The sequence below is a fragment of the Vulpes vulpes genome, chromosome 8 (assembly GCF_048418805.1).
Source record: "Vulpes vulpes isolate BD-2025 chromosome 8, VulVul3, whole genome shotgun sequence".
Lineage (NCBI taxonomy): Eukaryota > Metazoa > Chordata > Mammalia > Carnivora > Canidae > Vulpes > Vulpes vulpes.
The window spans coordinates 55,489,330-55,513,872 of record NC_132787.1 but is presented as its reverse complement, the minus strand read 5'-3'; the positions used below and the strand labels follow the sequence as shown (position 1 = coordinate 55,513,872).

Here is a 24,543-nt window from a genome sequence, read left to right as displayed (position 1 = left end):
TTTATAGATTTCAGAGTACAGATCTTTCACCTCCTTGGTTCAGTTTATTCCTAGGTATTTTATTATTTTTTGGTGCAATTGTAAATGGGATTGTTTTCTTAATTTCTTTCTGCTGTTTCATTATTAGTGTATAGCAGTGCAACAGATTTCTATATATTGGTTTTTATAGCAATACACACCTACCTCAAGAAGCAAGGAAAATCTCAAATAAATTACCTAACCTTGTATCAAAAGGAGCTAAAGGGGTACCTGGGATTGAGTCCTGCATCAGGCTCCCCATGAGAAGCCTGCTTTTCCCTCATCCTATGTCTCTGCCTCTCTCTCAGTGTCTCTCATGAATAAAACATCTTAGAAAAAAAAAGAGCTAGAAAAACAGGAACAAACAAAACCCAAAACCAGTAGAAGAAAGGAAATAAGCTTAGAGTAGAAATGAACAAAATAGAAACTAAACAAGAGAACATAACAATGAAACCAGGACCTGATTCTTTGAAAAGATCAACAAAATTGATAAATCTTTAGCCAAACTCATCAAAAGTGGGGGGGGGGGGGGGGGGGGAGGACAGGACTCAAATAAACAAAGTCAGAAATCAGAAATGAAAGAGGCCAATGGATACATGAAGATACTCAATATCATTAATCATGAGGGAAATGCAAATCAAAATCATAATGAGATATTCTCTCACACCAGTCAGAATGGCTAAAATCAAAAACAAAAGAAACAGTAAGTGTTGGTGACGATGTGGAGAAAAAAGAACCCTCTTAAGGCTGTTAATGGGAATGCAAACTGGTTCAGCCATTTGAAAAACTGTATAGAGGTTCCTCAAGAATTTAAAAATAGGAAGTGAAGAGAACTCAGCTGGGTTTTGTTGAGTGCACTCAGCAGAGGGAGACACTGCAAAGGGATTGAGAATTTTTGCGAAGGAGTGATTTATGATGACTGACCCACTGGACTGGGTCACCCACCCACTGGAGTGGGGTGGCAGACCATGAGAAAGGAGTCAGGTCAACAGGCTGGGGGAGGTGTTAGAGTTGGAAGATGATCGGCATGTGAGTGCCTGATGAAGTGAGGGGGGGAATGTTGGGGGGTATCAGTAGGTGGGTTTTAGAAAGTGGGGCGCTGAAAGGTAACATTTGTGAAGCTCTGCAACTGTGAAGACAAGATCTAGAGTTGAAGCCATGTGTGACTACTCAGAATTTCTGACTATGAGCAGCAAATCAACTGGGGCTAACTGAAGTAGAAGACTAGCTAACAGAAACAACCAGCTAGGATGTTGCCACTGACCCTGGATACTGACTGGGTGGCCTATCCCACTGCCACCACGAAGCTCATCCTCTACCCCTTCCTCTTTTGGCCTCCCCTCTGTAAGATCCAAAGGCCAAGGAAGGTGAGAACTAATGCTGGAATTTGTGTCCTGTGCCTTTCCTTGCTCATTCTACCTGAGGGCAGAGAAATGGAGGACCCTCTCCTCAAGCTTCCTTAGTGATGGAAGTGGTTCTGCCTCCCACCAAGCTCACCGAGAGGATTCTTTAAAACTAAGAAGAGGTCTGGATAAATAATGGCAGTCAGAGAAAGAAAAAAAAATTTTTTTAAAGAACAAAAGGTAAAAGATAAATTTGGTTTTTGTTTTGTTTTGTTTTGTTTTGTTTTGTTTTTAATCACATGAATTTGTGAACAAATGAACTGAGGAGGAGATGGCCAGGCACTGTTCTAGATACTGGTAAGACAAAGGTGAATGAACAGGTCAAACCCCTGCTCTCCAGGAGCTCCTCTTCTAACAGGGGATCTGGTTCTCTTCACTCTTTCCACCAAACAAGGTCTCTGCCGCAGTGCCAAACCCAGCAAGCCAACAGTATGATCATGAGGATCCCCCATGCTGCAACCTTTCCTGCTGGCTAACGCCCAAATTCTTCCTGCAGAACCCAAAATCTTTTCATCTACTATAAATAATAAAGGGTTTAAAATGCTAAATAATTGGTTGAGGTAAAAATAACCAAAAACCCATTTATACTAAAACACATCAAATAATCCAACAACAGTGGTAAATAAATTAAGAACCCAGCTATGCCAGGCTCTTCCCTGCCCTTACTTGCCTATCACAACACACCTATGACATAGATACTATTTCTAGTTCTACTTTACAGATAAGTTGACCAAGGCATTGAGGTGTTAAGTAACTTGGGTAGGAGGTGGCAGGGCCTGGAAGTCTGGCTCTAATAATGACTTGATATTATAGTCTTTCCATTGTTGTTGTTTTTGTGTTTAAGTCAGGAAGGGGATCTGAGAGCAGGTAAACGCTAGAGGAAAAACAAGCCACTGAGTACAGAAAGGGAAAGGCTAGCCTGAAAGGGCCAGACAGATAAAAGCCACCAGTATGTGCCCAAAGCTCAGCAGGATCATGCTGCTGTAAGAACTGGCAATCTTGCTTTGCCTGATTTATGGTTTGGAGGAGATTTTGTCTTCCTTCCTTCCTTCCTTCCTTCCTTCCTTCCTTCCTTCCTTCCTTCCTTCCTTCTTCTTCCATTCTTTCTTTCTTTTTCTTTCTTTCTCTTTCTTTTTTAAGAGAGAAAGTGGGGGTGAGGTAGAGGGGGAGAGAGAGAGAGAGAACCTTAAGCAGGCTCCACACCCAGCTGTGTGAGTTCGACACAGGGCTCTCACAACCTTGAGATCAAGACCTGAGCCGAAATCAAGAGTCAGCTGCTTAACCGACTGAGCCACCCAGGTGCCCCTTGTTTGTTTTTCTTAATCTAGGAGAACTGCTTGCTGTTCTTAATACCAGAGCTGAAGGGAGAACAGAGGGACAGGAAGATTTTCAGAGTAGAGTCCCTGAATATTACAATGGGAGTATGGACAGTTTGTATGCTTTGGAGCAAAATAAATAACTCTGGATATACTGGATAACCTGAACAAGGTACAAAACTGGAGCCCCGCTGTCCATGATGCCCCTTTAATAAGCTGGCTGGACCCCAGCAAGGGCTTCTCCAGCCGTCAGCATGGGAGATTTGGGAGCTGCCCTAGTTTTTAGGGTGCATCTTGGGAACCATTCCTGTCCACAAGGAAAAAGTCACATCTGTGGTTAGGGTTTGGCAACTCTTCCTGCCATCCCTTCTCTGTGTAAGAGACAAAATGGCAACTGTTCTACAATTTGCCTACTGCACAAACTAAATTCATCCCTAAGTACATCCTGCAAAGATTCAAACCAAAGCTTGCTTTATCAGTGCTTAGAGTTAGATGGCCTCCAGCTACCTTAAAACACAGCCATATGCTCCCTAATATTACAGGTCCTATTATGCAAGGCTCCTCCCCAATCCCAGAGGAGACCAAACGACATGCCATTGCTTGCTGTTGCTTCCTATTCACATTTTTAAATAACAGAATAAAAAGAAAAAAATCCAGCCACAATTGACTCCAGTTGGTGTGAATAATGAGATGTGGTTGTCAGATTCCTGGAAAGTTGCCAGTATGGTCATTAGCTGGCCGATACCAGGCCCACTTACAAAGAGGATAAGGAATACAACTTTAAATGAAGTCAATTTTAAGGAGACTTTAAGTTTGGTGTTTGGGGGTGGGATGAAACAATCTATGAATTAAAACCCACTTTACATGAAGTGCCCTCCCTAAGAAAGGGGAGATAGACAGGAATGAGATGGAGCGTCCTCAATTTTGGAAATCAAGCCTTGCCCAATTAAAATCTGGTCCTTTTTTGAAGTCTATGATGGAAGAATCCTAGCTTTGACAAGTTGGCAGTAATCCTTGTGATCTATTTTACTGGGATATATATTGTCACTGCAAAAATAAAACATTCTACAAAACTGGAGAGCAGACCCTGCCTGTGATCATTAGACAGACTGGACCAAGTGCCTCAAGCCTTTGATGCCCTTGACATATTATTTTCTGGATGGTGTCCAGCAACCCAATGCAGAATAGCTTTTTCTCTACTGTATCCAGATGGCAAATGGAAGAGATCAAATTCAACAGTTTCAGAGCTAACCTTAATGGATGTGAAAGGCTGGATTCTCTACTAGCTGTTCAGAGATCTATGATACAAAAAAAAAAAAAAAAAAAAGCCTTTGAACAAAGAGACAAATAATTGGCTTTTTTCTCTCTTTCTTCAAAACTAAACCATGGATGTGGTAATCTGGTTCAAATCCATCTTCTGGTTGAAAAGGACAGCCAAATATCTGATCAGTTCTAATCATTGACACTCTCATGACACTTTGTGTGAAGTTCAGATGAGCGTTGTTCTTAATCTTCTGGACATCTTTTTTTTTTTTTTTCCTGCTCTTTAAGCAAATATTTTCAAACTTGCTCTAGCTCTATTTCCTCCAAAACTTTAATAAAATCTAAATGTTTAAGCAGTAGCTTCTTATAGTAAGATTTCATACCCCTACTAAAGGCTAAATTGCAGAACTGGCTAGCATGGGCCTTACATAATTTGTTTTCGCATATGCATATGTTAGAAGTTCACTTATAAAGTCATTTATACAGAAAAGAATAAGGTATGAAGGTCTACCTCATTTTCTAGATAAGAGGTTTTACATTTTGAAGTACCACAAATACTTCACTATAAAAACAATTGCACATAAAAATCCAATGGTGTTGATCATAAACCAGCTTTGTAACTGGTTAGTGGCAGAGAAGGCAATGAGGAAGAAGGCTCAATATTTGCAAGAAGGGAAGTTTACCTTCTGAGAGTTAAAGTAGGAGTTCTTAGCCAGTTTATGGACTTCTGAAATTGCACACAAAGTTTTGAGAGTTTATGTACATATTTTTCTTGGTAGAAGGTCCACATTTTAATCAAAGGAAATAGTTACCTCCCCCAAACCAAAAAGTATAAGAACTCTGAGGACAAGACTTAATAGAAACAAGATGAGGTACATTAACATATCTAAAGAAAGAATATGTCCCCTAGAGGGTAGAAACCTAGAAAAGCAGCTCTCGGTTGGGAAAACCTTGGCCATGTGTTTTCAAGAGCTGTCCATGGGAAATGGTGCTGTGAAACAGACCAAGAATATGTTGTTCAAGGAGCAGATATGTCCCATAATGGAGATGAACCTTTGCGTTATTGTAACTTGATTAAACTAGCCAATAAGGTGATCTAATGAATTCTCCTTGTTTTGTTTCTCTACCTATCAAGCTACCTTATTTAATAATCTGGTTTTCCAATTAATTTTGCATCCAAGTAGAAACTACAGTAATCAGCAAAGAAAAGTAGCTGGTACTCCATTATTCTAAATTCATATATGATATGTGGTGTGCATGGAGGTGTGTGCATAAACTTGAGTGTGTGTGCATCCACATGCATGTGCATTGGTCTATGAAACATCTTCCTCATTCGGCTTCTGGGATATCACCTTTTTCTACTTTTCCTCCTACCCATCTGGTTACTACTGTCTTGGCTGGTTCTCCTCATCACCCTAATCTCTTAATATTGAAATGTCCATAGGCTTACTACTTGGACCTCTTCTCTTCTCTTTCTACAAATATTACCTAAGTGATCACACCCAGTCTCATAGCTTTAAAGCACCCAGTCTCTGCACTAAAAACTCACAGATTTATAGCTTTATCTAGACCTGATCCTTGAGCTTTGGTCTCATAAATCTAACTGCTTACTTGATATCTGCACTGAGCTGTTCCGTAGGCGTCTAAATTACACATGTCTAAAACTCAACTCCTCACTGCCCCCCAAAGACTTGTTCTTCTTACAGTCTTTTACCATCTCAGTAAATGCCAAATTCATTCTTCCACTTGCCTGGCCAAAAGTCTTGGAATCAGTCTTGACTCTTTTCTTTACCTCCTTTAAAATAAATATCCAGAATCTGACCACTTCTCATGAAACCATTTTCACAACTTACCCAAGTCCAAGCCACCACTGTCTCTTGCTTGGATCTTGTACTCACCTCCTAACTGATCTCCTTGCTTCTATCCTTGCTCCTCTGCATTCTCTTTTTAACATAACAGAGTAAGCTTTAAAACCTTCATTAAATTATATCATTCCTCTAAACAAAGTCCTCCGATGGCTTTCCAACTCAACCCATGTAAAAGACAAAGTCATCACAATTGCTTCTGAGGTTCTATACAATTGAATCCCCTACATCCACCTTCCTATTTGCCATGAAGCCAGAGACTTCATGTCCTACTATTATTTTGGGCAGCATAATTCAACTGAAGGTTAGAACTCTTGCTCTGTCCCCTTCTTAGCTATGTGCATTTTGCTGCTCCTATGATAAGTTACTTAACATCTATTTTATAGATCCTCATCTGTTAACACACTTAGTTTATTATTATTTTTCTAAGATTTTATTTACTTACTCATGAGAGACATAGAGAAAGAGGCAGAGAGCAGGCTCCCTGTGGGGAGCCCAATGAGGGACTCAATCTCAGGACCCGGGGATCACGACCTGAGCCAAAGACGGACAGATGCTCAACCAACTAAGCCACCCAAGTGCCCCTAGCAATGGGTTTATAAAGAGTTGGTATGAGAGTTACATGACTTAATATTTGCAAAGTATTTAGAGAAGAATCCAACACATAGTAAGTACTATATAATATTTGCTAAACAAAGGAAATGCTCACTCTTCTTCAGCCACACTAGCCTCCTTGCTGGTCTTCAAACATGCTAGATTAGCCCTTTTCCATTCTTGTTTCCTCCACCTGGCATGCTCCTCACCCAGATATCCCCTTTACACATGTTCTTACCACCTTCAGGTCTTTCCTCAAATGTCACCTTTTTGGAAGCCTTCACACTGAGCACCTAATCTTAAATGTAGTTACCAAATCCAGTCTCTGCTTTATTTTTATTTTCCATATCACTTATCATTTAATATATTATATATTTTAATTACTTATTTATTATTTGTTTCTTCCTCTGAAATGTAAGATTTTTGTCTATGTTCTTCATGGTCTATCTCCAACACCTTGCAGATTTTAAGTGTTCGATATTTGTTGAATACATCAATACAAATAAAATATTCATGACCTTATTACTCCTATGCATTAGAGATGAGGACACAGTTCACCAGGTGACAAACCCAAATAATATTCCACTGAACAGTCTTTTAATAATTCAGGAAACACTGGGCATAAATGGGCCAAAATGTCTTACATGGCTACAAAACTTGGAGAAGAATAATTGTTTACACTTATTCAGCCCTTTGTTGTTATGTTCCCATCTCTTGAATACTCTCCTATGTCAATTAAAGGCTTAGGAAGCTGGCTTTCTTTCTTCTCTAAATTCCATTATCCAAAAGAGTTAAAGTTACCCATGCAATGCACTAGTATTCAATACACTCGTTTGGTCTTTCCAATTTCAACCATCTAGTCCCATGGTCAGCTACTGAACCTTGTCATCACCCATGATTCCTCCATTTTTTATATCGTAAATGTCAATATTTCACTGAAATCTTCCACTTTTCAACTCTCTGTGTTTTATTTCCACTATACCTGCTCCCCAAGCTCATTTAGTAATCAGAGCCTCTGATTTTCCCATTTTTTTCCTGGTGCAGCCATCCCTATTTGCCCCGTCCTCTTCCCCACCCACCTGCCTCCAAGGTGAATCACTTGTACTCTGCTCTCATTTGCAACCTTAACTGCTCTTGCTATTATTAAGTCTCAATAGCCACATAAAAAACCAATCCTGGATCAAGGCTAAAGAGCTTTTTGTTCACTTATAAGGCCTTGGTGGCTAAGCACTTTTGGTGAAAAAATCTCAAAGCAGTGCAGAATTTACCTATAAATCTAATTTATGGTTCTCATCTTATTTAGGTTCTCAACTCTCAACACTGTTTATTGAATCCTTTTCTTTTTAACTTACATAGCCCTCACAATATGCCTGGTACTGTTCTAGACACTTATAAATATTAATTCATTTAATCCTCAATAGTCCTCTGAGGCAGATACTATTATTGTCTCTGTTTAACAGATGAAGAGATTAAGGCACAGAAAGGCTAAATGACTTGCCAAGCACATAATGCTAGTTAGGGACTTAAGTAGTAGAGATGAGTAGCTCTGAACTCTAGAAGTCTGACCACAGAGTTCAAGCTTTTAACTTTTTTTAAAAAAAATAATACCAATTCTTTGTGTGTGTGTGTGTGTGTGTGTGTGTGTGTAGGATTTTATTTATTTATTCATGAGAGACACACAGAGGGAGGCAGAGACATAGGCAGAGGGAGAAGCAGGCTCCATGCAGGGAGCCTGATGTGGGACTCGATCCTGGGACTGGGCCAAAGGCACAAGCTCAACTGCTGAGCCACCCAGGTGCCCCAAGCTTTTAACTTTTAATTCATCATATAAGATGAAGAAAATGAGATACAGAGGTTCAGTAACTTGCCCATGGACATGTGGTTAACAAGTGGAATAATTTAGATTTGAACCCAGTCATTCAGACTTTAGAACCCATTCACCAAACCCCTAACCTATATTGTCTCCTCAGGTGAGCCCCCAAGAAAATTATACCAAACAGTTTTTGGATTTCCTATCCCATTCCCAGCAAACTGATCTAGACACATAGTCATTTCTCCCCCAGTCTCAGGGTTGATCTCTCTCACCTAGTGTTTAATCATTTGCTCTCTGGATTGCATTTCTTCTGTTTCTTTCTATCTCTTTCTTATATGTCCAACCTCTGTCTCTTTACTGCCTCCTATAATCATGCTCAAGTCACTTCCATCCTAAAAGATCTACCACCAAAAATATTGCTTGGTCAGACCATTCTTTATAGCTCCCTTCCCCATCTCTGACATGTCCTTCTCACTCAGGCTCCTCAAAACTGCAATCCTCACTTCCTCACCTCCTGTCTCACTATAATTAATCTTCTGCACCAATAACTCTTCTAAAGCTGTTGTTGCTAATATCTTTAGTGACATACCAATTGTACATGCCAGTGGATAATTTTTAGTCTTTATTGTACCATACCACTATCTTGCTCTTCATTGTGATTTTGAAATCATCTACCCCCTTGAAGTCCCTAGATCTGCACTCACACTCCAGTGATTCTTCTCCCATTTCTGTCTCTTTTTCAGATGCATCAACTTTGGGCTCTCTCCTAGTGTCTGAGCCTACAGAGGGTTAAAAACCCTTGATTTTTAAAAATTATTTTTCCCACTTTACATGCTTTTCTTGATCTCACTAAAGAAGAAACAAATTTAAGTGCTATTCAGCTGGCAGTAATCCTATCAGTAGTCATGGCTTTGTTACTCCTTTTTGAGGAGTCACTCCTTTCTCTCCCCATCCCTTCTAACATGTGGTTCAAATGGAAGCTGGTTGACCCTATGTCCAAATCTAAAGGTGGACACTTGGCTTTCAAGAAGACAGGTATCATGGAAATCTGACCCCAAAGTCTACTATTTAGACAGAAGAATAAGACTAGAGCATAAGCTGTGCCACTAGTTGAGTCATAGATATGTTAATATATTCCCAATCAAAATTAAGGACACATGGTCTGCTAAAGAATTTCTGTTCCATTTTAAAATGTGAAAAACAATGTGGGAGATGTCATATGGATGCTGAAACACTGGAATTTGTAAGACATTTTAAAGATTTATGGGTATAATTGGTCCCTGATTTAACAAGATATCTGGCCACTACAGTCACAGATTTATCTGGAAGATGCTGCAATCCAACCCCTTTTAATAAACATGACATTCTGTGACAGTTCTAGGATTATGCTGGTTGATTTTTAAGGTTTTATTAAACAAGAAGCGTGAATTAGTAATAAATATAACAATAAAACTTTCCATATCAACTACTAAATAACCATTGGCCACTTTAAAAAGAAGAAAACATAAATTCTTTGTAACATAGATTTAAATCCTGCTTGAATCACACTGCTTTACTTTTACTATGGTGGAAAGAAAAATGAAACAGCATTAGATTGGAAGCTTACAAAAGGCCTCATTGTCTACATAGTGTACTGCAGTGGGACTTAGGACTATAGATAAATAGATAAATGTAGAGCATACCAAGATCGATAACAGCAAAGGTACTAGGCATAGTCTGACAGGTTGCTTTAAAGACACTTAAGATGGACAATTAAGAAGAAAAGGCAATGCTGATACAATAAATGAGCTTTTCATTTCCTTCATGAGTTGCAGAAACTCTTGATTTATAATATTAGAAAACACAGTATCACTTGTTGTATAGATAATATGGCACATTTATTGAACCAGTTTTCTGAGGCAAACCTATGCTCAAAATAAAATCTTCTCATCTTAATCCTGAGTATGTCTATACTTTTCTATATACAGAGGTAACAAACTTTAATATGATATACAGAAGTAGCAAAGTGCAGTACAATTAGCTATGCCTGTGAAAAATAAATTTAGAGCTAGAGTGCAATAAAAGTGGTTATAACAACCAGTTGTAAATTACAGCCTTCTTGGAAAATCCCTGAATTAAAATCAGTATTATCTTCCAATCACTTATAAATATCTGGATACTTAGGGCAATAATAAGATCACTTATGAACTGCAGCAAACACTGTATATCTTCTGAATTAGATACTTAAAAATATACACAAAAAAGTATGGTTTAAATTCAACAATATGCTAAATGCCAATGGTATACACTGTCTCTTGTCTTACCTCCTTGGCTTTACTTTTCACTGAATTCATTCACTCAAATACTTATTGAGCTCTTTCTGTTACAAGAATTATTATGCCAAAGACTTAAGTAATAACTCATCTTCTCACACATATAGTTATCATAGCCAGGGCTAAACAGGAAGAATCCTTCCCTCCCCAGCTTTTATGACTGATGGAGGTCTCCATGAACATACTTTTGGTAAGATCTGCCTGCTGAGTGGCAGCCTAAGGCTGCACCTGTGGAACTCTGGTATTAATTATAAGCCATTTCCTGCTGGAGTGTTCATAAAAGGTCTAAATAAAAAAAAGAGCATGCTCTCCATCTGTCCTAAAGCAAATGCCTATAAGCAGAGACAGAATATAAGGAAGGATGTGCTAATTTCTGTAAGGAAAGTACAAAATCCTATAAAACTTCAAAATGTGAGCAATTATTTCCAGCTTCAGAACAAAGTTTCCTAGAACCAATATAGAAGTTCTGTTGTTGTTGTTGTTGTTGTAGTAAATTATAGTTAGCTAACATACAGGATAATATTAGTTTCAGGTGTACAATGTAGTGATTCAACACTTCCATATATCACCTGGTGCTCATCATGACAACTGCATTCCTTAATCCCCATTATCTATTTCACTCATCACCCTATCACCCCCACCCCCACAACCATCAGTTTGTTCTCTATAGTTGAGTCTGTTTCTTGATTTGCCTTTCTCGCTTTTTTTCCCTTTATTTTAATAAATTCCACATATGAATGAAATCATATCTTTGTCTTTCCCTAACTTATTTTGCTTAGCATAATTCACTCTAGCTCCATCCATATCATTGCATTATTTTTGATGGTTGAGCAATATTTCATTATATATACATATATATGTTCCATTATACACACACACATATTCAGAATATATATATATACATACATATATGTATTTATTATATATATGTATTTATTATATATAGTTATATATATATATATTCCATTCATCAGTCAATAGACATCTGGGCCCTTTCCATAATTTGGCTATTGTAGATAATGCTTCTATAAACATCAGGGTGCTCCCTTTGAATTACTATTTTTGTATCCTTTGGTAAATACCTAGTAGTGCAATTGCTGGATCATAGGGTAGTTTTATTTTTAACTTTTTGAAGCATCTCCTTAGTGTTTTCCAGAGTGGCTGCAGCAGTTTGCATTCCCACCAATAGTGCAAGAGGGTTCCCCTTTCTCCTCAGCCTCACCAACACCTGCTGTTTCTTGTGTTGTTGATTTTAGCCATTCTGACAGGTGAGAAGTGGTATCTCATTGTAGTTTTGATTTGTATTTCCCTGATGATCAGTGATGTTGAGCATTTTTTCATGTGTTTATTGGCCATCTGTATGTCTTCTTTGGAAAAGTGTCTATTCATGTCTTCTTCCCATTTTTTAATTGGATTATTCTTGGGGGGTTGAGTTTGAGAAGTTCTTTATATATATACTTCAGACACTAACCCTTTATCAGAAATGCCATTTGTAAATATCTTTTCCCACTCCAAAGGTTGCCTTTTAGTTTTGTTGATTGTGTCCTTGCTGTACAGAACCTATTTTATTTTGAAGTCCCAATAGTTTATTTTTGCTTTTGTTTCCCTTGCCTCAGGAGACATTTCTAGAAAAAAGTTGCCATTGCCAATGTCAAAGAGGTTACTGCCTGTGTTTCCCTCTAGGACCTTTATGGTTCCAGGTCTCACATTTAGCTCTTTAATCTATTTTGAATTTATTTTTGTGCATGGTTTAAGAAAGTGGTCCAGTTTCATTTCTTTAACATGTTGCTGTCCAGTCTTCCCAGCACCATCTGTTGAAGAGACTATCTTTTCCATTGGATATCTTTCCTGCTTTGTCAAAGATTAAGTGACTATATAGTTGTGTATTCATTTCTGGGTTTTCTATTCTGTTCCACTGATCTATGTCTTTGTGCCAGTACCATACTGTTTTGATCACTATAGCTTTGTAATATAACTTGAAGTCTAGAATTGTGTGCTTTTGTTTCATTTTTCTAAAATGGTGGAATACGGACAAGAATGGGAAGAAAAGCCTTTCTAAGAAAAGACAGTGGCATTAACAAAGAAGTAAAAGGGAAAAGCTCTGAGAAAACTTGGAAATTTTATGAACACCAAAGCAAAAGATCCATGTAAGACAGCAATGGCCTAGAGAAGTGTTTTGGATCTAGACTGTGGAAAGTCCTGAATGTGGAGCTCTAAGGGAACTAAACTTCATTAGAGGCCCCCAAAGTTGGTGAGCAAGGGGAAAACCATAATTAGAGTGCTGCTTTAAGGAGATTAATCTGGTGAAATTGATTTGGGAGGGGAGGTGGATGGAAGGGTGGGAAAGTATGGTGATGGGGGGATCAAAGGATTATTAATATTAATAAGGAAAGAAGAAAGTTCACTGAGTAGAATTATATGTTATTGAAGAAATAATCATCATCCAGTATGGAAGACCCTCACTAGGTCATGTGCTCTGGCAAAAGGACTTTATATATTTATATATCCACATAAATTCCTACAAGGCATTATTATGAATATCTTACAGATGAGAAACTAAAATTTAATGAGGTCAAATAACTTGCCTGGCATCACACAGTTGGTACAACCAGGCCTAACTTATCCCAACGTCACACACCTTCTGTTTTATCACACTTCCTCTTAGGAAAGGGCCAGTAAATTTTAAAAAGACAAGTGCAGTGTTCATGTGACTGCTTGTTCTCTAGACACTTGCTTCTCTCGTTTACCGAGTTTCACAGCTTGGTGGCATGAGGATGGCTGGAAAGCTGCCAGTCAGTCATTGGAGAAGCCAGTTTCCTACCTGCAGAGAAGGATCTTCCTTCACAACCAATATGGCCAGGTGGCCAGGTAACTAGTATCCACAGAGGGCCAACCTGGCTGGCAAGGGCTCCACATAGTCTGGTCTGTAACATCTTCCTTGGGGCTCCATCCTCATCCTGCACACTTAGCCCCAGCTCAAGAGACCTCTTCTCTCTTGCAGCAAACTTATGGACTGGCTGCTTAGCCCATTCTCCCCATGGGAAGACAGGAATCCTAATCAGGGATTTGAGTAAACAGTTCCATATCCCTTTTCCTTTAGGTTCTCCTGCTTCCCAAAAGGGACCCAAGGTAACATACCCAGCAAAGGGTGGGGCTGAATGACTATAAAGTAGAATGGCCCATGCAGTCTCTGATCATGGGGAATATTAGGAAAAGTTCACGAGGAGCCCTTTGTTTGGTGTATAAAATAAATTCTGTTCAACGCTGCTCATTTTAAAGCTTCAAAACCATCTTAATTGATGTACTAACCAGAAATAATTCACTTTAATTCAATTAGTGAATTAGAGACTCCTTTAAAAGCTCCTTGGAATAAGGATCCTTTGGAATAAAATTCTTATCACTTCTTTTAGAAATGGCCCATGACACTAATTACGTTCATCTCTCCCATCTTCCCACTTTGCATCTCTGCTACTTTTGAAGAAAGTACTCTTGCCATAAATCCCAACTAGACCCTAGATAGTGGTCTCTCAGTCATCCATCAGCTTCAGCACTCACCACCTCCCCTCTGCCTGCAGGGCTGTACACAGGTTGACCTTTTAGCTATAGACTGTGTGTAAACAGAACTTCCTACATGCACCTTGGGACTCATGCGTTTAAAGCCCTCATTTTACACACAGTAATCCTAGTGGCAGTAGCCAAATAGAGACATGGAGATAAATTTACAAGACAGCTTTGCTCCTTCTTCATAATTCATCGAGCCAAACAAGAGTGTAGGAACAGTGACAACAAAGGATGATTTATAATTTCTACTCTGCATGTCACCATGGCAAGATATATAAGTGGCTTTCATGGAACAGATTTAAATGTTGCAAGGCAGTTATCAGCATATTATCATGGGTAATTTGTTTCAGAGTATAATGGCATTTTATTACAGTTAGGGTACAAACTCGGAATCAGGCTACTAGAGTTTATATTTTGGCTCTAATATTTGCTAGCTATGTGAACTTGGGCGAATTGTTTAACCTCTTACTATTCTCATCAGTAAAATGGGGCTTACTTTAGCACAAACCTCATTGAGTTGTGAGGATTAAATAAGCTAAGTGTTTATCAAGTGCTTAAAACCATGCTTGGTACATGGTAAGGATAAATGTATATTAGTATCATCTCCTCCATCATTATTGTCTTTATAACAGATAAAATTATCATAGTCCTATCAGACCAGGGCCCCAAAATAACTTAAACACTAAATGATTTTAATACAAATACAAAAATAAAATCCACTGGACTAAAATTTTAAGGAATACCAATATTTACTTATTTAGATTCAACATCATTACTGATTTAAAAAATTAGAAGACACAATTAAAATTTAATCAGTGAGTAAAAATTTTAGATGACTAACTAGTGAAACTTGGTCTGTTGCACTCAGATTAAAAGAATATGTGAAGGATTTGAGACTACAAAGTGCTATATTAGAACAGGATATTACAGAAAATAATAGATTCTACTTCAAAATGTTTGGCAAGGTGAGATTTGTTATTTTACCTTATGCTTTCAAATACCTTGATGAAAAACCTACAACTATTTTGTTCCTAAAAACCTGGGATAAGAAGCAACGTAATCAAGGTCATTTATTAGGGCTCTATCCACTGAGGACTTGCCTGGCACTATGACAAGTCACAGTCAGAACACCAGGACAGGAATACGAAGAAGAAAATGACAACCCCGCACACTGGTTGGTGTCCTGGCCTAGAGGGATTGAGAAGCATAAGTTGTGAGAATCGACATGGGTTAGAAATCAGAGTGGCTTAATTCTGCCTTTTAGGAGACAAAAGGGCAGTCAAAAGGCAACTTCTTAACAAACCAGAAGTAGGTTCAATAGATGCAAGCATAACTGCTATGAAAAAAAGAAAGCTGTAGATGAATTTTGATAAATGGTTAGAAGCCCGATAGAACTTAGATGTCGGGGTGGTGTGAAGACCTAGGTATGACCTTGAGTCATTTGGTAAGCAGGGGAGTTAAGAAAAAGTGTTACGTCTCTGACTGGGAATAAAAGGGAGGGTATTGCTAAGAAATGATATATAGAGAAAACTGTAAATGCTTGAGTAGAGTTAAATTAAGTCAAGCTGGAGTCAATGTAGCACCTCTGTGCCTATAAATTATCTCTCCACAACTAGTGTCTCACACTGGCAAAGCAGCTTCCACCCTCAATGAGTAAATCGCTCCTGTGGAAATTCAAGATGAAGCCTTAGGCCTCATGTTGCAGTCTCTAAAAGAGAAATTCCTGAACCTTGAGCAGTAGTGGTAGAATGGAATCAAGAGCAGAACTGGATATGTCTTTTCTTTATGAGAAGGCTAGAGGCCGGTTAGTTATAATAGTGACTGAGAAGGAATCCACAGAATTATCTTTGTGCAGAAAGATCCATATATATTATGTAGGAGTGAGCTGTGTTTAGAAAGAAGGAAGGAAGGAGAGAAGGAAAATTGACTACTATTACCTTAAGTACTTGTGCAGCTTAAGATAAATAGAACATATGTTGCATTTTATTGATAAAATACATACATATCAAAGTGAATACTCTCAAACTACTTATTTTCAGGGCAGCTCCTAGAACATAATTCATCCATCATATATGGTCCTCAGCCAACTTGCATATGTTAGGAAGCCAAAGTATTTTTCAGACTTCACCATAAGAAATTTAAGGTTGTGTGGCATCATCTCCAGGGCCCTGCCTGTGTGTGGAGAGTGTGGTATGGGGCATTGGGCAGTGAGGTCAAACAAGCAGGACTTTAGCTACTCCTCTACTCTTGAAATCAGAAAGGCTCTGCTTTTATGTTTTACCTAATAGGGATTGATACAAGATTTTATTTGATAAGGGAATACTACTGGTCAGGTGGAAAAAGCATAGACAAGGCTGAGTTTGAATCCTGGTACTGCCATCTACTAGCTCTGACTTGAGAAAGTTACCTTATTTTTCAGAGCCTTAGTTTCCTCTTTTATAAAATGGGTAGAATAATATTTACAGGATTGTTGTGAAAAGAAAATAAGATATAGTGTATATAGCACTATATCTTATAGTATAAGATATATACAGCACAAGGCCTTAACACATAGAAGGTGCTACTTAAATGTCTATTCCTTTTCTGAAAGACAAAGTTACATATGGATATGGATTTTATATATATATATATATATATATATATATATATATAACATTATATAGGGATCCCTGGGTGGCACAGCGGTTTGGCGCCTGCCTTTGGCCCAGGGCGCGATCCTGGAGACCCAGGATCGAATCCCACGTCGGGCTCCCGGTGCATGGGGCCTGCTTCTCCCTCTGCCTATGTCTGCCTCTCTCTCTCTCTCTCTCTCTCTCTCTCTCTCTGTGTGACTATCATAAATAAAATAAAATAAAAACATTATATATATAAAACATTATATTATATATATATTATATGTGTATATATATATATATATAGTGTGTGTGTGTGTGTGTGTGTGTGTAAGCCTCTGCAGACAGTTCTTCTGTAACCTGCAGCCATGCAACAGATATACTAAGGATTTCAGGGAGCAGCCTTACTCTAGCATTTCCTGGCTGTGGATGCCACAATAGTTACTAGAAAAATCCTCAGCCTCTACATACTGTTCCTCCTCTATATTTTCATCAGTTTTCATTACCTACTATCAGTAGTTTCCATTACCTACTAAAATATGTTTTTAAAGATTATTACTTCTAATAAACTAAGTCAGTTTGCAAGGAAACCAATCTAAAGAGGACTTTAAATGAATGGACTCCTACGCTGATTCACCTTAAAGGGGCATTAGAGTGGATTCATGCAACACCACTTAAGGAAAGCACAGGCAGGTGAAGTAGCCCCATCAAACTACCCCTGTTATTCTCTTGCAAAATGATGGCTAGAAAAGCTCCTGATAGCTCTCCATGATGAATAGCATTTGTTGCAAGCAGGATGGACAATACATGGCGGAGACAAGCTAAGGGAAAAGTCACAAGGAACACTGCCCCATTTTAATGTCATTAAGACGACAGAAACCTACAATAACAAATATTAATTGCAAAATAGGGAATAAAATCCCAATAGTAAATTTTAGCATCCTAATTCCACAATTAATTAGCATTCTGATTTTAGGCAAGTTTTTTAAATGAAGTCAGTTTCCTCCTGATTTAAAAGAAGGTACTAATACCTGCCTTAAAGTCTTCTTTTAAACAGTATTGCTTCAGTGGTATTCTTGCCAAAATCCATAACCTAATTGTGAGAAAACATCAGACAAACTCAAATTGAGAGACATTCTAGTAAATAATTAATCAATTCTCTTCAAAAGCGCCAAGGTCATGAAAAACTGAGGAAGTGCCATAAATTGGAGGAGACATGACAACTAAATGCAACATGGGGTCCTGGATTTGACCCCAGACCAGTAATAGATTAGTGGAAAAACTGGTGAAATTTGAAATAGGTCTTTATCTAATATTAAACCAAATTTATTTCTTGGCTTTGATCATATTATGATTATGTAAAAGCAAGCTTGGTGAAGGATGTATAGGAATTCAATGTACTAATTTTGCAACTTTGTAAATCTGAAGTTACTTTCAAATTTAAAAAAGTTAAAAAGAGAACAATTGTCTGAAAAGCCCAGTCATGAGAACTGAATACAAGAACAATAATTTAATATGTTGCCTATTTTTTTTTTTTTAAGCATGATCCCTTCATCTACTGGCTAAGCTTGGTGGCCATTAACATTAAGAACAGTATGTTAATACTGGCCACACCCAGGTTGGGTGTGCTAACAGTGAAGTGTGTTGTTCAACTGCAACAAAATGTGGACATTTTATACTGAATGATTACAAATATTCTTGCCAAAGTCTACTAACCATCAATATTTCACTCTTGGTAAAACACTATCATAAGTTAGTGCTTCAAGAAGTGTGGATTCTCTGTTCGGACAATGATGACAGGCTTAAATTTACCTAATGCCATCAGTATTTAAACGGAGCATGTCAAATCTTCATTCCTCTGACTCTCTGACTACTCTCATTTTGTCAAACTTCAACAGTTTTTTGTGAGGTAACACCTGGCAAAATAAACTGATTTCACATAAATTGTAGACAGCTCACAATGAGTATGGCTTGAAACACTGTTATTCCTGGTTTTTCTCTACTTTTTTATTTTAAACTTGAGTCTATCTCTAGACTGCTTCTCTAGCCTTGAGGGGCAAATGCCTACCTTTGAGATAACTAAAGGTCTTCAATGCCAATTTTTTTACTCAAGATTTTGCTTTTTTAAGGAAACATTAAAACAGCCTAGGAATCACAATTTTTATCAGTCCTAGTTTCCAACACAGTACTGCTATGGCTCACCCACTTTCGCCTCTCACCTTGGGGAATAACTGCATAATCAAAGTAGTAATAAGCAACTTGGCTATTTCTTAGTTTTTAACATAAGCATCCATCTGATAAAAATATATTTTCTATTAGATTATATATACTCTTGCAAAATAATTTTTGTTTTCCATAAAGGTTATGAGATATCATAAAAATGTCTAATGCATCTGGTTTAAGAATCCAATTCTTCCTTCACATATTTCTGCATCTGTTCACAAAAATCGCTTTGACTTCAAAGGATGCTTTTCAAGAGAAAAAGAATACATACAGGAAAAGTGCCCATAAATTCTAGTAGTCCTTTTCTAAGGCTATTTTAATAACAGCACTGTGGGACAAGTATCTCTTTAGGTCTTTAGAGATCTAAAATATCACAGATGATATTAATGACTATGCATTTATATGGGGATTTATGCTTTAACACTTTATTCTGGGTCTGAAAGTGATATATCTTCAATTTAAAACATGCGAAAAATACAGAAAGCTTAAAGAAGAAAACATAAGTCACTTCTAATTCACTCTTCAGGAAGACCAAAGCAAAACAAAAAGTTAAGACTGGTTGTTTCCTTCCAGTCTTCTTGTGTGTGCATATGTTTATGCAAATAATTATTTACAAACAATATTATAATTACATTATGAAAACAATTTTGTATCTTTTCTCAGTTGGGCTTTCAAAAGACTATATTCATCTCTCAAACCATCATATTTAATGACTGAAAATTCCATGTAGATTTATACTTTAAAAGAAACGCTCTCGCTTACATTTAATTCTTATTCTACTCAAAGATAAATCAGTGTCTGGAAACACTAATCTGTTCTGGAAATTTTATATTTTGAAACAATCTAGATGAACAATTGATTAACTTTAAGATAACCATATTCATTAATTCCATTGAAACAATAACAGAGGTTTAAGAAATTTTTTCTTTAGGGGATCCCTGGGTGGCTCAGCGGTTTAGCGCCTGCCTTCAGCCCAGGGTGTGATCCTGGGGTCCCGGGATCAAGTCCCACATCGGGCTCCCTGCATGGAGCCTGCTTCTCCCTCTGCCTGTGTCTCTGCCTCTCTCTCTCTCTCTCTCCCCCTCTCTCGAATGAATAAATAAAATCTTTTAAAAAAAGAAAAATAATTTTTTTCTTTAGCATTTAAAATAATTTAGTTCCCTAAAATTCCCTGGGCAATCATTAGTGGGCTCTAAGTTGTTTTCCTTTTCTCCTTGATTTTCTATTTCTCATGACATCCTCACCTCTTGGGTTTGGAATGAGAGGAAGTTCGGGTCTAAGGTTTAGTTACTTTGGTACCACAGGTTTTAATATGCTATTAGCTAGCTATAAAATAGTAATCAACCAATTTTGGTTCTGCAGAATCAAACCTTCAGACTTCAAAGAAAGGGATATTTAATGGACTTATCTAATTTTATAACCTAACTTTCCTGCCCGAAACTTTTAAAGTAGCCGTTTTGTTGACAAAGAGCGCTCTGGCATATCTTTTATCCTTAAAAAATCTTGTGAGGCCCGTATCAGTGAAAAAAACTTAGGCACAGAACAATTAATTTATGAGATGACTGGAAAGGCAAGTTGAACTCAAATCTTGGTTTTTAAAATTAATCTCATTGCTTTACTTTGGCTTCATAATCATGGAGCCATAGATTTTCCAAAGATTGAAAGAACATTAATGTGTCAATCAGTCCAACCCTTCCTCCACCCACTTTGCTAAAGAAAATAAACCCAGTGAGATGGACTTGTCATGTCACACAGCTATCAAGTGGCAGTCAAATCTCCTGATCTTTGATTTCCTAATTTCAAGTTTAGTGCTCCTCCCAACATACCAATTACCACACAAAATCCGCACACCTATGCATTTTGACCATGAATACGCAAGGATGCCAAGAAATCACCTAATAGTCACAAAATCTCAAGTTTCTTTCTAGTTCTCTGAAGATATGTCCCAAGAGATGTACAGCAAAGTGCCTGCCACCAAGATCGCACTTGGAAGACATTTAGTAAACGTCTGAATGAGTGAAGTAAATATCGAACGAATGAATGAATGAATGAATGGGGATATTTATACATATTTATATATAATTTATAATAAATGTATAATTTATAATATAAATATACATATATACACATATATACGTATATACGCGTATATACGTATATATACGTATAATATATATGCATATATGTATATGTTTCCCCCATGAGAGTAAAATCCTAAATGCGGGGAGGGTGGGTTGAGGCCGGCGTCCATGCGCTCTACCCGGTACGGCAACGGTGACCGCAGCGCTGCCAGGCGCAGCACAGGACGACGCGCTTTGGCGACCTGCTGTAACTCCTTCAGCGCCTGCTCGAGGCAGGTGTACTTCGGAGAATGAGGACGCAGCGTGAAAGATGCCCTGACACCTCACACTGAAGGGCCGCGCTGCCAGGAGGACGTCAAGCGGCTGCTCCGACTTTAATCGCCCAACTCCGCACAAGGCCGCTTCTCTGATCTCTCCGTTGGCCCCTCAGAACGGAGGGCTAAACAGTAACGCGACCACGAGAAGGCGGGCAGCCGGGGAAACACCGGCCCTAAGGTTGGGGACTTCACGCCGGACTTGGCACCCCGCGTTGCCCGGCAACAGCGGCGGTACCAAGCTCTCCCCGGGAAAGAAGCAGAACGCTAGTGCGCGAGCGAAGGCGCGCCCCTCCCACCAGGGCGCGTGACGTCACCGCGCATCCCCGCAACGTCGCCACGTCCGTCCCGAGTCGGAAGGCAGTCTTCGACGGGCCGGCCTTACGAAAGGGCTCGGAATTCTCCAGAGGAAACGGGAGAGAGAAGCCAGTGGAGGGAGGGGAGACGAGCAGGACCTAGCAGGATGGGAAGCTGGCGGGAGGAAGGCCATCTGTGGTTACCTGGGGAGTATGAGCAGCTTCGGGTCCTTTATGAAGTGCCCGGATGAAGCTCCAGCACCCACGCGCCTTCCGTACTGAGCGCAACGCCATCTTGAAGGGGGCGGAGCCGCATTGACTTGAGTGACGTCTGCCCGGAGAGCCGGTCCCGGAACGGCCGCCGCTGTGCCTGCTGCGGAAGTGCGGCTGCCTCCCGGGCGCGCGTCTGTGCCCGTGCGTGCGGGAGTCCGGCCTTTGCAGAGCAGGTGGGGACGGAAACGGGGCGGGGCTCGGCTTTAGTGCTTCCTCCGGAGACCTGGTCTGTGCAGGCTTCCTGCGGGGAGAAGTCTCTGTCGGGGATTTTTATTAGCGTTTTAGACTGGAAGAAAGTCAAGTAAATTGCCTTTCGGATTCTAGCCGCCCAGAGGCAGCTTTTAAGAAGTTTCTCTAGGACTGGGGCCTATTCGGTCCTGTTAGAGCGCAGTAAGTGGTGCTTTGACACTTTTGTGGCCTTATTAATTCATTCGATCTACAAACGTTTTTTAAACCCTGCCATCTGCTAGGCACTGAAGGTGCAGGGACCCCTGTCTTATATGGCCTGATGCACAACAGTTAATAAACGATGCGCCTTTAAGTGCTATCGAAGCAAACCCCAAGATTGGGGAAGAGGGGTGGTTAAGATTGTCGCGCTTAAGCCTGGTCCAGGGAAGCCTTCAAAAGGTGATAACTAATAGAAGAAATTGTTTGCATTTTGGGTTAAATTATGAGAAGAATTAACACTGCACTGCTGCTTCTGCCAGTACGCTCAGAAAGCTCCCAGACAGAAAAGAACCTATCAATAAAAATATAACAGGAAGAAATTCGTCAGGATTCTTTTACGTGTCTTCTTATGTTTATCCACTGACCAAATACTGAAAATTACATTTCCATAGGGAGAGGTACGAGATAAATGGAATAAGGATGCCCATACTCTTCTTAAAAGCAACTGATGAAAAAAAAAAAAAAAGCAACTGAAATCTTAACAGATTAAGACAAAGTTTGTGAATTAAAACCATACATTAAAATCTCTTAAGAGTGGTACAAAGTACTGGTGAAATTCGAGTGCAGTTGTTGGAGAGAGAAGCAGGGAAGGAATTGGAAAGATGAAGGGGATAAAACGTAAGAAAATCAAGCCTTACTCTTCGACAAGTAGTTGAGTTTGGTTTTGTCTCATAAATTTGAGGTCTGATGACCATTAAATAGGTCTGGAGCCCAGGAGAGACGTCCAAACTACAGAATGGATGCTAATTGAAAGCAAGGAACTCTTTGAGACCACCAGGTAGAGTCTGTGGAATAGAAGTGATTGGATGATGGAAATTAAAAGAAGTACTCAAAAGATATTTAAAACCCCAAAAAATGTGGTATTACTGAAACCCAGCTAAGAGACCTTGCCAGTGGAAGTGATGATTGATCATTATAAAGATACGCAATATCCCTTGTAGACATACAATTTTATAAATGCCTAAATGTTTTGTACTCCTGTACAGCAAAGCATTAAAATACAGGGTTGGTTGGTTTTTGTTTTTGTTTTTGTTTTTGTTTTTTTCACAGATGTTATTAATTAGATTAAATGACCTGGGGGATTAGTAAGGTTAGACTTCTGACATCCTCAGCCATCTGGATTATAAGATAAAACCTAGCAATAAAATGAGGGTTACAGCAGAGAGCTGTCAAAGGCCTGCCCACTTTATTTCCTCAAGCAGTAATTTTAGTCTTTTATCTACAAAGATTCACAGGACTGGAAATATTTCCATGGGAGATCTTTCTGTGGTGTACTCCCATTGAAGAAGGTGTATCAGAGCACAAGGAACATCTTCAATATCTATTTTTTAAAGTACGTTATTTTCAAACTTTGAAGTAATAAACTGTTTCTCAGCACAGTGGTGACTTAATGACTCTTGAGTGTCACTCAGCCAGCCAGGTTGTTCCTTGGACAGGGACGATGTTTTGTATTCCTTATATTTCCTCCAGGACCTAGCACAGTACTGGCACAGAGCAGGCACATCTTCTAAATCTAAATTTTATTTTGACAAAGAATGTAATTGTCAGAACTTGGCATGTTTTTAACATTCCAAGAGAGACAGCTGGCAGCAGAAAAGACACTAGACTTATTTAAAGCAAGGTAGTTTCATCTGCTTTTGTACTTTTTTTTACAATGGCATTCTGAAACCTTTTGGCGTTTGGGGAAGTATCATGAAAAAGCTCACCATTGTGTAAGCTCACCATCTTCTGCTCTTCGGGAGGAGAGGGAGAAGCAGGCTCCCAGTGGAGCAGGAAGCCTGACATGGGGCTTGATCCCAAGACCCTGAGATCACAACACAGACGCTTAACCAACTGAGCCACCCAGATGCCCCTCTCATGAGTATTTTAGATGGCGATCTTGAATCTTCAGGAAAAATATTCAGTGGACCTGTTAATGAAAAAGTGCATAATAGACTATTGTAATGTTTGCATACAAAGTGATTAACATTTTAAAAGTTTGCAAAATGCAGGGTTAGTTTGGTTACGTGAGAAGTTCGCTTATGGTATCTTTCATTGTCCAACAGTGTTAAGTGAAGCATCACTGTGTATTTATTGGCAGTATTTCACCACTATCATTTGGTAAGCCAAGGAATTTTAGTAAAATGAACTATAAATATTATACTTAAAGCAG

The 24,543-nt window shown here is 38.9% G+C and overlaps 1 protein-coding gene across 1 annotated transcript in view; it reads right to left on the bottom strand.

Moving 5' to 3' along the window:
- Nucleotides 1-22,117, bottom strand: part of WARS2 (tryptophanyl tRNA synthetase 2, mitochondrial) — a 95,318-nt gene extending 73,201 nt beyond the window's left edge. The window contains exon 1 of the mRNA XM_025994656.2: nucleotides 21,876-22,117. Within this exon, the coding sequence (XP_025850441.1) occupies nucleotides 21,876-21,965 (90 nt within the window). The 5' untranslated portion in view covers nucleotides 21,966-22,117. The remainder of the gene's footprint in view (nucleotides 1-21,875) is intronic.
- Nucleotides 22,118-24,543: the final 2,426 nt, after the last annotated feature.